General features: G+C 34.4%; 1 protein-coding gene across 1 annotated transcript in view; it reads left to right on the top strand.

The window, feature by feature from the left end:
* The window catches only part of ASCC3 (activating signal cointegrator 1 complex subunit 3), a 251,696-nt gene that overhangs the window by 64,227 nt on the left and 171,947 nt on the right, over positions 1–15,522 (top strand). The window contains exons 9-10 of the mRNA XM_062489907.1: positions 2,774–2,974; positions 3,434–3,574. Coding sequence (XP_062345891.1) covers positions 2,774–2,974; positions 3,434–3,574 — 342 coding nt within the window. The remainder of the gene's footprint in view (positions 1–2,773; positions 2,975–3,433; positions 3,575–15,522) is intronic.

The raw sequence follows: 15,522 nt of genomic DNA, 5'->3' as shown, positions 1-15,522 counted from the left end.
CTAACCTGCTACACAGCTTCCTCTGTTTTTTTTCTGTAACATCTGGTTTTTTATTGTTGCTAACCAAGTTACTCTTAATCCATGGTGTTAATATTTTCCAATAAGAAAAAAAACAGGAAATCATTTTTATTTTTCTAAATATATATTTTTGCTTACAATTGCATGTCCTAGGGTTACAATATATGTAATTTCTGTCAAATGTAAAGGAAAAAGATGTTTTACACTGCACACTTAAAGTTTAAGAGAACTTGGAACAGCTGGAACAGCTGTAATTTAAGAAAACTTAAGATATATTTAAGGCTATCAACAATCACACTGGTGTAAGGTGATCTGTATGTGTAAAGCCACACAAATTCAACTGGGTGACAGAGAAAAATTCCTGCCATCCATTTGTGAAGATACTTAGGCTGGACTTCATTTAGATAGCAATGTTTCTGCTTTTGTTTGAAAGCTGCTTCTTGAAATAATGCGATAGTATGTCATGTAGTGTTTTATTAGTTCAATTTTGTAATCACTAGTTGTGTTTGTTTCTCTCTATATATCCTTTGTTATAAATGCTGTAAATGGTGTTCATCAGTGTGAACCATATGCAGTGTTTATAATAGCTTCTAAAAGAAACTCAGTGGAATGGGAGAGAAAAGGAGAAATATAACCAATTCCAAAGACCTGTCAAGAATCTCAAAATGAAATAACAGGCAGATTAGAAACCTAAAATGACAAAGGAGGCCATACAAATAACTGATTGAACCCTGATAGCATCAAGATATTCAACAGGTCTCCAGAAAAGCTGTTAATGCTTTATAACAGTCTCATTCTTGAAGATGAAATTGATTTTGAAGATGACACCCAAAGTACACATTATGTATACAAAACTTGGTGCAAAAGAAATAAATTTTCTTCCTGTAGTGTTGCAAGCAGAGTAAACTGTGCAAGAACAGTGACAGTGAAAACTCTTGTAATCCTGAAATTCAGCCACTAAAAAAATGAAGAAACCTGATGAAAAGTGCATTAATTAGTTGCAGTAGATTCTTCATTTTTCTTCACCAAAGACAATGGTTTAAAGTAGATGTTTAGACATATTTGAGATTTGTCAATCCTACGAATACAAATGCACTTTATGATTTGAATAGTGCTTACTTTTTCAGTGGGGTTTAGGAAGTTTTCAAACCAGAAGCTCTAAGACAAAGGTACTGTTAAATTGAAAAGGACATTTTTCAAAGAGTGTTGATTGCATAGCATTTTCATTGATTTCTATATGAGTGAATGTTGTTTTTTCACGTTCAAACCCATCTAAAATAAAATTACAGTTGGTTAGTCATTAAGTACATCATTCCTATAGATTTAAGAGTAGAGCATTTTCATTTTTTTGTGAAAATGGTCTATTAATCTAAATTTGTAATTTGTATAATAGCCCCTCACATGAGTCTACTACAAGGAAGCTGCAGCACTATCATAGACTTACTGTGTTGCAAAACTAAGTGAAGTATTTGATATAAATAGTTGATGAAGCCCTCATTCCTAAGCCTGCATTACTTGGGGAAGTCCTGCTCAAATAATTTGCTTAGTATTGGGATGAATTGGGAAGAATATTTGGTATTGGAGGGGCTTTTACCATAGAAAACCACTGTAACTTAATTAAAGCACCCCAGAATACTGGAAAACGAGGTCTTCAGGAGATTCTTTGAGGCCTGTTCTTTACTGTACTTTTGTTGTTTCCTACAAGTAAAGTAAATATTGCAATCTTCAAATACATCAGTAAGAGACTTTTTATGCTTTGCAGTAGAAGAAGTGCAGGTAAGTAAATCTGTAAAAATAAAATAATTATGGATTCTGCAGTCTATTTTAGACATCTGTGAAAAGTAACTAAGAAAAAGTAAGTTTATTAGAAAATTAATTTTATATTTTAAGGTTTGTTCTTCAGTTGCAAAGGTTTTATAATCTTCAAATGCAGAAATTGCCACTGTCACTGTACAGTGGTTATTTCTGGTAAAAATACAAATTTTCAAAGAGACCAGTAGGAACAAGGTATTACTGTAATTGATGATTTGTACTTTATAAGATTTAAACATGCATTAAACTATAATAAGCATAATTTCCTGTATCAACTCTAAAATTTATTTTATCAAAACATTCTCTAAGTTTATTTTGGACTACACATCCAAGTTTTATGTTCCTTTTTGTGACTGCAGCTTGTTGTGAGTATTGTTGGAGAAAGGACTGAACATGATCAACTGCAAGTTGAAGATTTTTTCAGAAGCAAGAGGAAGTTTTTACTACATTTGCATGTCTGTGTTTGCAAAATTGAACTTTATTGAGTTCCATAGTTTAGCTGACTTGTCTTCCACTAGAGTGGTTGTAGTTTGTCATCTTTAGGTTATGAGATGTGTAGTCGTTTTTTGTTAATGCTGTTTTACTATGTTTAATTACTAACAGTTCCATATGTTATTGCATATTAGCTTTGGTCCCGCTCTTGAGTAAAACAAAAAAAAAAGTAGGTGGTGAAATAGTATGAGGCTAAATTCTTTGATTAATTTTAGCAGATGTTATTCTGCTGTAATTTGTTTTCTATATTGGCTCCCTATTTGAGGATTGGGTAGAAGTGGTACACTCAGAATAAAAAAAGAACGTGGAATAATAAATATATTGCAAAAGGTATCTAGAGGTTTTGTTTCCATGTGTTCTATTTCTTATAATTAATTTATGCATAGATACACATACACATATACAAACTTCTATGATAAATCCAAGATATGTGTGCTGTTTTTATTAACAGATTGGACAACTGGCATTTAAAGGCATGAAAAGGCTAAACCGAATCCAGTCTATAGTTTTTGAGACTGCCTACAACACAAATGAGAACATGCTGATCTGTGCCCCCACTGGAGCTGGGAAGACTAACATTGCCATGCTGACAATCCTTCATGAAATTCGCCAGCATGTCCAGCATGGTGTTATCAAAAAGGATGAGTTTAAGGTAGGAGTTTAATGAACCAAATAACAGCTTTTTAACTTGTGAGATAAAATCTATTATATGTTAGACATGGAATATGAAATCAGGAAGTTCTCAAGGATATTAGACTTTTCCAAATTAAAGATAAGGCTAGTTTTGATTTGCTTCATTATTGTTAAAGCTATTCTTACTTGTGTTCTAAAAATCTTATTATGTGAATAAAAAGCTATGAAAATGCATTTAGTTTTCATGCAGAACCAATTTTCAAAGCGATGAGGCTGTATAAACAAAATCCATTGTCCTTTAAACAGCTGCACACTTATCCAGCAAAGATAACTACTTTTCATATATCACTATTAAGATTTTTCACTGTAAGCGCCTGGCATCATATTTCACAATAAATTGTGATTTGTAATGGTTGCCATGAAACAAACGACATGGTGGGGTTTGCTCATTTATCAAGTGAGTGTTGTTTTGGTGCAGATTGTGTATGTTGCTCCTATGAAGGCTTTGGCAGCTGAAATGACAAATTACTTCAGCAAGCGTCTGGAGCCACTTGGCATTACTGTGAAAGAATTGACTGGTGATATGCAACTGTCAAAAGGCGAAATTCTGCGAACACAGGTATGCTTGATGTTTTAAAATACTATTCTGTGTGTTTATTTGTACCTTTTCATAGGTACACTGCTCTTCAAACTCCTTGTAACAGTCTTGGTGAAGCAGCTGAAGCATTGTTACTACATCTGTAATTACAGCAGTTATTTATACTTGAGAAAAGTTCAGAGTTCTTCATTAAAAACCAGCTTTGAAAGGTTTAGGGTTTGGTCTGCAAATGGCAAGTTCCAAATAAATCTGAAATTATGTAACAACATTGTTGCAAATATGTTAAAATAAAGCTTGCCTATTTTTTTATTTAAAAAATAGAAAGAAAAACAAAACAACAATAAAAAAACCCAACAAACTAAACCAGGTTCCTGTTAATGCCTGATCTATTCCTCATTTGTCTTTAAAAAGTGTAAGACATCACCAGGCTAAGCATTTGAACATGGAGAGAAATTAATAAAATTTGGGGGTTCAGTCTCTTAAATAGTATTGCATAAATGGAGATTATTTTGTTTTAGCAGACACTTTTTTGCCATATTTATTTCAGGCAAATGCTGTTTGTGTCAGTGAAATACCATTTTTCCAAAATCTTAAATACTTTTATACCTGTTCTTGCATACAGTTCCATGTGATTACCTTATCCCCTTCTGCCTGGTCCAAGAAACAGAGAAGAGAACTGGTTGTATTATCAATATGAATGTTTATAAATGTAATTACAGTAATTGTTGATCTAGATGAGTGATATTTTGGCAGTCTTTGCTTTGAGGTATTTAACATTTTTTTGGTGAGTGGAGAGAAAAACCCTTCACATGCTGAGAATGTATGTCAGTATGTGATTGATAATTAGGAGGACCACTGCAGTAGTAACCCAGTATGAAGTTGTGTCTAGCAATTAGATGTATATGTATACCTATTGATACATAGTCACAATACTGTAGTAAATAAATAGCAAACCAATATAAATGAGTGACAGTAAAATCACTGTTACTTTATCAGAGTGACTTTGTAACACCATTTACCTAAAATCTGAGTTTACAAAAAAAAAAAAAAAAAAGAAAAGTTTGGTAGGAACTCTTAGCAATTGAAGTTATTTAGGTGCACCAAATTACAATTTTAAATTGCTTCCTGTTTTCACAGTACTTTTAAGCTAGGGCACATAATCAAGCCGATCATGGTTTTAATAGAGAAAGAGATAATGTGTAATCACTGCTGAAACTGAAAGTGACAGTAGAAAAGCCTGCTCTGAATGGAAGGGCAAAGCTGAACGTACAGACTGAATGTAGAGTGGAAAAGTGCTATTTATGCTTGCTCTTCTAGTTAGCAATATAATTCCTGCAGTCTCACCTCATCACTCTGCTTACATCCAGTTAAAAAAGTAAGGGACAAAAGAAACAAAAATATTTCAGGCTTTATTAAAAACATTGTATGGGAAATAGTTTACAAAGCTGAAATTTATTGCTCTAGTAATAGGAACTTATTAATATATACAGGGTATTAACTTGGAGGAACTTCGTAACTTGAGTGTAGGAAGACTATCTGCTTCATCATGCTCTTTTATTTCAGTCCAGCATGCCACTGCTAGCATAATTCTTTATTTTGTTGTGGAGAAGAGGCTAAAGCAGATTGATGTATAAAAATCAAGAAGAACTAGAAAAGGGAGGATGTGGGTAGAATCTTGCTGGTTTTTCTGTTTATTTTTTTTTTCCTGCCATGTACTCATTCCATTGCTTTGAAATTAGCTCTTTTTTTGCCTGAAACTTAACCTTCAAGGGATTTCTACAGTTTCCTATGTGTAGGTATAGAAACACTAATCTGAAGTGTATTTGTAGTTTTGAAACCTTTGGGGAGAGTGGAGGTTGAAGAACAATGGTCTCCAGAAGAGGAAAAATTTGGAAACCATTATATTTGTGACCCGAAACATTTCAACAACATTTCAACTAAATTTTCAAAGAAACTATAGTTAAAGTTTGATTAATTTCAGTTTTGCTTTTGCTCAGTTTGGTGTCTTTGGTCTTCAAAACATTGGGAAGGTTAAAAGGAAAAAAATATAAAGGCTAAAATTATGGGACAATCCAATAACAATTTTTTGGTTTCTCTTGTTTGTTGTAGCTAGTCAGTCTTATGCTTAATCAGAAATGTAGAAAGTGAGGATGAGAGGTGATGCCAATCCAAGAGTTACCAGTGTAATTGCTGCTACTCTTCTTGAAGATTCTGGAGTCCAGCAGTGTGCAATATTTTATTGCTGCATAACAAAGAGTGCAACAAATAGGTAGCATATTATAAACTGAGGAAAGAGCAGTTGCTTGTGCTGGATCTTGCTTATTGCTCTGTACATGTATTGTTTTCTATGAAAACGCATGAGCTTTCTTTGCTCAACTAGGCACTTAAAGCTACTTCATCCAAGCAGGTTTCTTTCACCATTTTTTACCTTGTATTAAATTGATTCTTGCTTCAAAACTTTATTTTACTTGTCAGCCGCTCTAATGCATACATTTCTCAGAAAGGAATACTCTCATAGGTGTTGCTGCTTTCTTTATAGTTTCAGATTTGCTTTGCCAGTCATTGCTCTGTTTTCTAGCCTTTAGTAGTGTAAGTAATGAAAACCTTTTTTAACAGAAAAGCAGTTTTTCCTGTAAGAATTAATGCTGCAGCAGGTAGATGCATGCACACAATTTATATACACAGAGACAGTATATATCATATGGGGAGTAAAAGGCAGAGAGTAGGACCATCAGCTGAAGTAGATGCTGATATTTCAGGCTGGATAACTGTTTCAAAAAATCTCAGCTGGTACTTCTAGGCAACTGAAGGCCTGAATATATGTCCTGTGACAGTTGTCTTCTGCTTGTTTTCTGAGCAGTTGGATTTTCACCATCTTTACTTTTGTCCTCAGGTGAATCAAATCAGTCACAATGAAAGATGTAAAAGTAAGGTGATTATCAGGTATTAGTTAGAAGTAATGCTTCAGTGACAATCCTGGTAATTTTCTGCTTCCTTTCCATCCTGCTTGCTTCATCCTTCATACTTTGCCTGTGCATATTGAAAGATGTGTATTTTTTAAGTTATTACATGTAGCTGTTGTGCTTATCCTGATGAGGAAAAATTGCTTTATCTGACAAATTGGTAATTGTCTCCCTTCTCAGGAATGCATCCTTAATGTACGGTGGGAGCTATCCCTGTTGTTTTTTCTACAAATATTTTTAAAGGATATGAATGCTAGCAAAAAAGGTAACAAGGAATTTTTCATTCCCTTTAGGGTGGAATAAAATCTTTTAAATAGTTTAGAAAAATTCCAATTAGAAACGTCTATATCACATTTTTCCAGCAATAATTCTCTCTATGCTTTCCATGCTGTCATTTATACCCATCTAGAAGGTAGCCACGTTTCTTACTGCTCCGTACTTTTATGGTATTGTACATGATATGATTTTACTTCCATGCTATTATTGAATATTCATTAACATTACTATGGTTCCGACACACTTCATAATCTTTTAAAATAAGTTATTTCTGATTTTACCAGTAATAAAATTGCCTTAAAAAGAAAAATGAAAATAGTTTCTATTGACTCTTCAGTCAGTCTTCTAACCTGCTCCCTGCATCTTATGCATTGAAAGGCACAGTTACAAGTTTAACATGTGGGATATGTGTTAAAACTCTGAGACAATTTCCCTTCACAGAAACATAGAACAGTGTGACCTTACATTTGCAACAAATACAATGTAGTTATAGCTATCTTTTGAAAGTTTGGAGAATGTAGCTGGAATTGGAGCAGTATAGATTTACAAGGTATTCACCAAGTCTGAAAGCAGTGCCTTGCCCTGGGCACAGCATACTGTAAGCTGATGGATGAGTGGCATCATGCCTTAACTTGTGCAAAACAATGGTAGCCTCTGCAGAGTGCAAAAATGCCTCTGCCCTTAACACAAAGTTAGTGGGCATAAAAAAATATAGAAGATAATTTATTTTTAATATTTTATGCCTACATAGCGTGAAATAAAGATCCTTGGCACAACATAGTAAAAGCTTATGAAAGTTTCTTCCGCCTTCATAAATTTAAAAAAAAATAGTTTTTGAAAATTATCCTGTTAAATATATTTTATTTTCTTTTAAAGTTAATTTACATTAAGGAAAACATTTGGATGTTTTATTACATCTTCAGTTAGTGTGAGTGTTTCTCACCCTTAAACTGGTACCTCAGCAGTTTTGTATCAGATGTGTTTTGGTATAATCATTGTCAACAGCCTACATTCTAACTCAAATAAGTACATATAAGTGAGACTGACATTTTGAAGTTGAAATAAGTTTTCTATAATGTTTTTGCTTTATTTTGTGCCTCAGACCTGCAGTTACAAGCGAAAGTACTTTTACTGGTCTTAGATCTCTTCTTTTGTTTTGAGGAGTGCCAAACTGTCATGAGCCTTACTTACTACAGATATGTATTAATGTTCAGGCCTGAATCACAAGTGCTTTCTGTGTTGCTAAAATTACATAGTGGTTGGAAACAAATCTGGTCAAGTTTTGAAAGCAGGCTAATTTCCCCAGCCTATAAACCTCTACATATCTCTGTTCCTTCATTCTCATATTGTTGGAGTTAAAGGGATTCAGACAGCAGGAAAAGGAATTTACTGTCTTTTAAATAAATATTATGAGAAAATGAATCAAACTGTAATTGTGTGAACAGTCCTGATTCTGCCACTTCTGAGCTATTGAATATTTTTTTAACTCTTTAGGAATATAGATTATTTTTTCTTAAAAGAAAAGCATTTCTGTTTTTGTTATGGTTCATCTTGATCAAAAAATAAATTATATGAAAAGGAAAGTTATTCATTTAAAACATACTATTGGATTTTCTGTAATGTTTATATAGTACTCAAGTACTTCAACAGAAAGAGTTTTATACATTTGCTGAACTGCAAGGCTGTGCCTGTCAACACGGGCCTGAAAGATGTCACAGAAGCAGACATCTCCAAAACTGCTTGGTTTCTACAGGACTCCACATATCTCTGTCTTTATTCTGTCACAGATTTGATAAAAATTAATCTCATTTCTGAATAAAGAAAGGGGTATCAAAAGCAAATCAGAAACTGTATCTGACCTTAGTCTCGTTTCAACCTAATGTGCTTCTAAAACATTCCTCCTTAATGAAGGCAGGAAGTGGGAAAACTATAGGAGCATTTACCCATTAAAAAAAACCAACTAAAACAAACCCTAAACAAAAAAACTAAAACAAACCAACTAAAGCAAACAAAAAAGAAAAAAACCTCTGTCATTCTTTATGAACTCTAAAAGTTCCATGATGTTCAAGAAATCGAATTCAAAGTTTACATTTTTGCTGTCATGTCTGTGTAGTGAAGAAAGTCCTGCTAAACCTGACTTGTGCTGTCATTTAGAAAATGGGCAGCAGGCTGTCTTATTTGTTCTCTCCCATTAACTTGTATAAACTAAAGTCACATTGCTTTCAGAGTCTATTCTTAACATTGCTCACAGTTTGTATGAAAACTGTCTTCACATTTTGCTAACAAACCATCCTTCATAGGTTTAGGAAAGATACCACTTTAATTTGCCAAGTTCCAAACATGTTGAGCAGTTCAAAAATGTGAATGATTTCCAGGCACCCAGGTCAGAGCAGAAGGAGGGGAGGAGATGCTCCAGGCACTGGAGCAGAGATATCCTCACCACCCATTGAAAGCCATGGTGGAGCTGATGACCAAAACTGCAGCTCCTGGAGGAGCCCACACTGCAGCAGGTTGGTGGTGCAGTAAAGGGAAAGGTGGCCATGGAGAGCTCCTGCACGAACAGGCTCCTGGCAGGAATTGTGCCCTTGGAAAGGACCCATGTTGGAGGAGTTTGTGAAGGTGTGTCCTGTGATAGGGGAAAAGTGTGAGGAAAGAATATCTGAGATGAAGTTATGGACTGACTATAACTATCCCTGAGATGTAGAGAACTTGGGAGCAAAGCAGTGAAGTGTTGAGCCTGGGGAGAAGGGGGACTAGGAGGAAGAGGTTTTTAGGTTTTGCCTTTGTTTCCTCACTATCATACTCTATTTTTAATTTTTATTGATTTTCTCCAAGTCGAGTCTGGTTTGTCCATGACAGTAACTGGTACATGAGCTCTCAGTTTTTTATGTTGACCATACACTTTTCCAACTTACTTTCTCCCCCTGTCTAGGACAGGAGGGGAAGTAAGAGTGATTGGGTGGGTATTGGCCAGCTGTAATGGTTGACCTACCACAGTTAGTTCTAGATCAGTTAGTTTTAGTTTGGGATTTTTTTAAAATAAAGTTACTGCTTTCACTGACGATTTAATTTTGTTATTTAAAATCCAAGTGAATTTTATTTGGTTTATTGCAGATTTTATCGGCTGGTTATTTTTCTATTTAACATTACCCAGCTGTTTATACTTGAAATAAGAGTAGTTTAGAAAAAACAGGCAATTCTTATTGAAGAACACAAGTAATACAACAGTATTGGCGGTGTCTTTGTAAACAGTAGTGTTGTAAATGAAAAGAGAATTTGTGTAAGCTGCATTTGCATTGGCAAATGCATTTGTCTGATTACTGAAAATAATGCTTTTCTTGAAGAGAGGAAATAGCCTGAAGGACTGAATATATTTCGACATCTCAAAGATTAGCTGATTAATTGTACTTTTGATGGCAAAACAGAAGTGAGAAGTGAAGCAGAGACCACAAAAGCATCAGAGCTGAATAGAGCAAGTAGTTCTGAGAACGACAAATGACATCAGGACCTCTGAGTAATATGGATGATCACTCTGATAGATTCTGTCAGCTGATAGACTGATATTAAGTCATGAAGGCTTTATTCCCTATTGGAATCTGATACTAATAAAATGGAATAATGCTTTTTTCTCAAGTTCTTAACTGCAGTATAAAACTAATCAAGTCCAAAACTATTTGAAGCAAAAGAGGGCTATAAAGTTGAGGTGCCCGCTGTTTCATCTAAGCTTTATTTTTCTCATATACTGTTTCTCATTTCCTGCATTTTAATAGGGTATAGAGATGCTTCTAAGTAAAAGCAAATAGTAAGGATGATTTCTGCTACTTTTCCTGTGTACATTTTATTAAATTTTAGAGCATTATATTCTAATGATATTCTGCTATGTATGTGCTTCTCACTTCATAGATATACAATGCCCACTATTAGAGGCTGAATATGCATATACTGTGACTTTTCTTATTCGTATAGTAAGTATGTGAAATATTGCTTCTTTACAGTAATAAAGATGATGTCATCTTGACATGCATATCACCATACTCATACAAAAATATTTCAATTTGTGAGTAAGAATTATGAATGGTTTTAATTCAGAGTATTGACAGCTCTTAATAGTAATTCACAGGCTCTTGTACTGCATTTTAACAGAAATCAACTGTAGGACACCTTTATTTTTAAAGGTTGGTATTGTCAATTGCTATCCTATTTGTATTACCACGGCATTTCGTTAAAATTACATGAAGAACTTAACACTGAAAAATTGCATAGAATGTACAATCTACAGTGTATTTGAAGCAAGATAGTACTATTTTATTTTCATGTCTCTTGGTGCTTTGTCCCTATCTAATCTCCTTTTTGCTTATTCAGTATATTTTGTCCATCCTTGTAAGCACTTACTCTGATGTTAGTCCTCTCTAAATGGCCTTCATCTCCTAGTGCATTGGATTTTACTTGCAGTTGCTGCAAACACCTGTATTAATGTTGACTTCAGATGCCAGTCTATTTCCTTCCAGGAGCAAAATGGTGCTTTGGATGTGTTAGATACAATAAAATATACAAATCTCTTTTGGTATGAGCAGTTAAACTTTAATGAAATCGCCTTCAGAAGTGATCCAGAAATTATAAAGCTCACAGATACTGAAAACCCCTCTGCTTTTCAAGTTGTTCATTTCAAAAGCAGAGTTTGACCTGGTTAATGTTCCATCTTCCAGTATGCCTAGAATGTAAAGTACTGCTGGATTCTATGCACACCCCTGGTTTCAATAGCAGAATATCCTCTTTTGATCAAAATTTTCACTGGGACAGGAAGATATCAAAACCTAATTTAAAAGAAAGAAGGTACTTAGCTCTCTTTTGAGAGAACTTTGTGAATATTCCTTAGTACAACCTTGCTGAAAGAAAACTTTCTTCTGATTTTTCAAAGTTATGCACAATCTAAAAAAATTCTTTCTTTCTCTAAATGAGGTTAAGCCTTACCTTTCAAATGGGAGAAATATACTGTAATATTTAGAACAGAAATCCGTGCTAAAGTGGAGGTCTGAGTCAAGAAGAATCAAAATCTTTTTTATACAGTAGCATTTCTGTGTCCCAAAGTCATCTCTACTTCACACTGTTGTTTCCATACATATTTCCTTTGTTTCAGCGGTTCTCATTGTGTGCAAAATAAAATTTTGCTACCTGCTTCATTGGTCATGCAGTCTTCAGGGAAACTATGTTTTAAAAACCCACTATCCATGATCTCTTATTCAAGGAATCTTAATGGCACACCACAGACTGTTAATTTTCTTTTTCTGTCTTACTTTTAATAATTTTTTGTGTAAATGTTAATTGTATTTCTTAATTAGTGTTTATTTCTGAAAGCAAGATAACTAAAACATAATCGGAAGGGATGTGTCTTTGTACATCTGCAGGATTTGAAATGCTGTGTTGTGTTTTAAAGTCCTGATCGTGGCAGTCTTTTCACCAATAAGCAGTGTACACTCCCAGCTGACAGCAGTCACACCCAGGTTTGTGACCAGTAACACTCAAATCCTCAGCTGGGCTAAATTCATTCTCTTCAGATTTTGGAGAGAGAAAGTGGAATCCTGAAAGTGTTTCAATGGATAAGCAGGAGGAAGAAAAGTTAAGGTTACTCTCTTCAGAGATCCAAAATAGGAAATAACAAAGGGAAATGAAGACATAACCTGGATTAGATGAATCTGCACTGACTACAGTGTGCAGCTAGAGAAAATACTTATATTTGAAGCCCACTTCCTTGCAGGTTGGGTGTTCATTTCTGTAATGCTGATATGCCCATCTAGCTGACCTCAGGAATAAGTTTTCAATTTTTTTAACACTGTAATGTCCTTTAGTGTAGTGTCCTTCCTCACCTTTAAAAACAAGGAAGGGATTTTTCTCTGGGTGCCATTTTTATGAAGGCTATGGTTTTCCCAGTTTACTTACCTCATTACACCAACTTGGGGAAATAGTAAAGCAGGTGAAAAATATTGATGCTAAACTGCAGAGAGGTAACTTTGGTCCTGTGATGTTAATTATTCACTGAATTTTGTCCTGTGATGTTAATTATTCAACTGAACTCTTTAACCCTCAGAAATAAAGGCAGCAAACTCTGCAACTTCACGCGTAGGATTCTTGATTGTCTCTGATGATGAAACCTATTAGGAAATAAATTAAGTTTGACTTGTATAGAGATTGCTGAATATTCTTCCAGTGGATTCAGTTAGTAAGTTTGTAGCTTAGTTGAAATGTTGTCTGCATTGTTTCTGTTGTTTTTTGCTGCTGGAACAACTATATTGCTTTCTCAGACTGATGCTATCATTCTATGCTTTCAGCACTGTAGTTCCTTTTTTTTTGGCATCAGTCTTCCAGTACCCTAGTGAAATTGTTGGAAGGTCTTCTGATTTATGACTCTCCTATTAATGTATGTGCCTATGGCAGCTAAGATTTTGCCAGTGGGGCAAAGTACTTATACATCATCAAACAGTAGCAGTTTGAATAAAAAATAGTAGTCCTTTATAAGGAACTGAAGGTGCTGTCTGTGAGCTAAATTGGTTTCTGCATTTATGACAGATTTTACTAAAATCAGTCTTTCATGCTTCAGAAATTAGAATCACTACTCTTCAGTCACACATTTATGTTTTATTTGAAATAATTTACTTTTGAAATAGACAGATAAAGTTGTTTGTTTTGCTAACATGCCTACTTGCTTGTAATTCCATAATCTGTAGAATTTTAGCGCAGGTTTGACTAGCTTATTTTGTGATTAATAATCAAATGTCACATATTATGATAAAGTGTGTAATTGTCTGGCATTCTTTTCTATGACTCACGTAGCTAAAATCTCTATTTTGATTGGGTGGAAAGGTGGGAGTTAATTTTTGGTTTAGGAGTAAAAAACCTAGCTGTAATGATACCAGATGAAATTACATACATTTTGAACAATAGGGAAAAAATAGTTTTATGTATTTTGTAGTTAAAGGATATAAGGTGGGTTTGTTTTGAATTGGATTCTTTGCAGCATGTTCCCTTTTATTGGAAGTAATTATATTCATGCCTGACTTGGCTACTAGAAGTTTTTAAAAACTGTTTTAAAAAAAGAAGTTTTGAATGTTTTTCTTTTTTTTTTTCCCCTGTAAGTGATAAACTATTTAGCATTATACTTCAGCACTTAAATGAACAAATACAAGTACACAATTTGGATGAATAGCCCTTGCTATAGGTATATATACTCTTGTTTTTTTCCTTTTCCTCTCCAGTAAGCACATTTTTTCACACTTTAGGCTTTATCAGAGAATATTCAGTTTTAATATATCTGTACTTTATGCACTTACTTAAATCACTGTCTGTGCAGAGGTTTGATACTAAAATTTGTGCTGATTTTGGCTGGGATAGAGTTAATTTTCCTCATAACACCTAGTATGGGCTGTGATTTGCATTTTTGCTGGAAACTGTAAATTGCACAGGGCATTTTTTTATTGCTGAGCAGCATTTTCAGAGAGTTGAGGCCTTTTCTGCCTCTTTCCCCACCCCACCAGCAAGGGGACTGGGGGTGCACAGGGAATTTGGAGGGGGACACAGCTGGGACAACTGATCCCAACTGACCACAGGGATATCCCATCCCATACCACAGAGCTTCCTTTACAGAGCTGGAGGAAGGAAGGGGGAACGTTCAAAGAGATCATTTGTATTCCCAAGGCACTGTTGCACATGATAGATCTCCCTGATCACCTGCTGCCAATGGGAAGTGGTGAATGAATTCCTTATTCTGTTTCGAATTTCTTATGTGCACAGCTTGTGCTTTACCCATTAAACCTTTATCTCAACCCTTGCTTTTACCCCATCCCACCAGAAGGGACTGCCTAAGTGGCCGCATGTGGCTCAGTTGCTGGCTGGGATTAAATCATGATACAATGGCACTTAAAAGTGTGAGCATACAAATACAAAAAAAACAACAGCAACAAAAAGATCTGTGGTTTGGAAACACCATTGTTCCAGGCAGTGGGAACACTGTTGCTCTTTGGTTTTGTGGCTAAGACCAACAGTGTCACCTACAGGTGAATCAAGTAGATTTCTTAATTTTTCAAGCAGAGATTACTGACGCACATGATAAGTTAGTTGCTGAAAATCAGAAGATCTGATTTAATACTTTTTCCAGTTAATACCTCAAATCAATTTTGCTGATCATTGTTATGAAATTAAGGGCAAATACTTTGTAAGCACTACTAGCTAAAAATGTTTGAAATAATTTTTTAATGTGTATAAAAATGATTATTGGTAATATTCTGCCTATTTGCTATTTAAAGTCAAATTGCACTGAAAATACATGTGATTTATGACATTAAAGTACATTTAGTGTCTGTTTTTATAGAGGTCAAAATTCATTGTTTTTGAATTATTCATCTCAACTGGTTGTGGCAGAATGTTGCAGAAGTGAATATGAAGTAAAATGTTAAAAATATTGCATTGAAAATATTAAATTAGTAAACATTTTAAGAATTTGTGTCTCTAAAAGATTGCTCTTAGATAATTGCATCTGTTACTTCCATAAAACAGTAACAATGCGGAAGTTTTTCTGAAAGTAGAAGAACATGCAAACTTTGTGTTAAGAGAGAGGACTGCTCTCTCTTAGAAGACTTTAGTCTTTTTTTTTTTTTTTGAGGGTTCAGCATCTTCTTTTCTCTGTTGCCATGTTTATAATGAAATTATTACTTTTTAAAAGGCCCTTTTTCACTTGTG

The sequence above is a fragment of the Cinclus cinclus genome, chromosome 3 (assembly GCF_963662255.1).
Source record: "Cinclus cinclus chromosome 3, bCinCin1.1, whole genome shotgun sequence".
Lineage (NCBI taxonomy): Eukaryota > Metazoa > Chordata > Aves > Passeriformes > Cinclidae > Cinclus > Cinclus cinclus.
The sequence above is the reverse complement of the archived record's forward strand: the minus strand, read 5'-3'. Positions and strand labels throughout refer to the sequence as shown.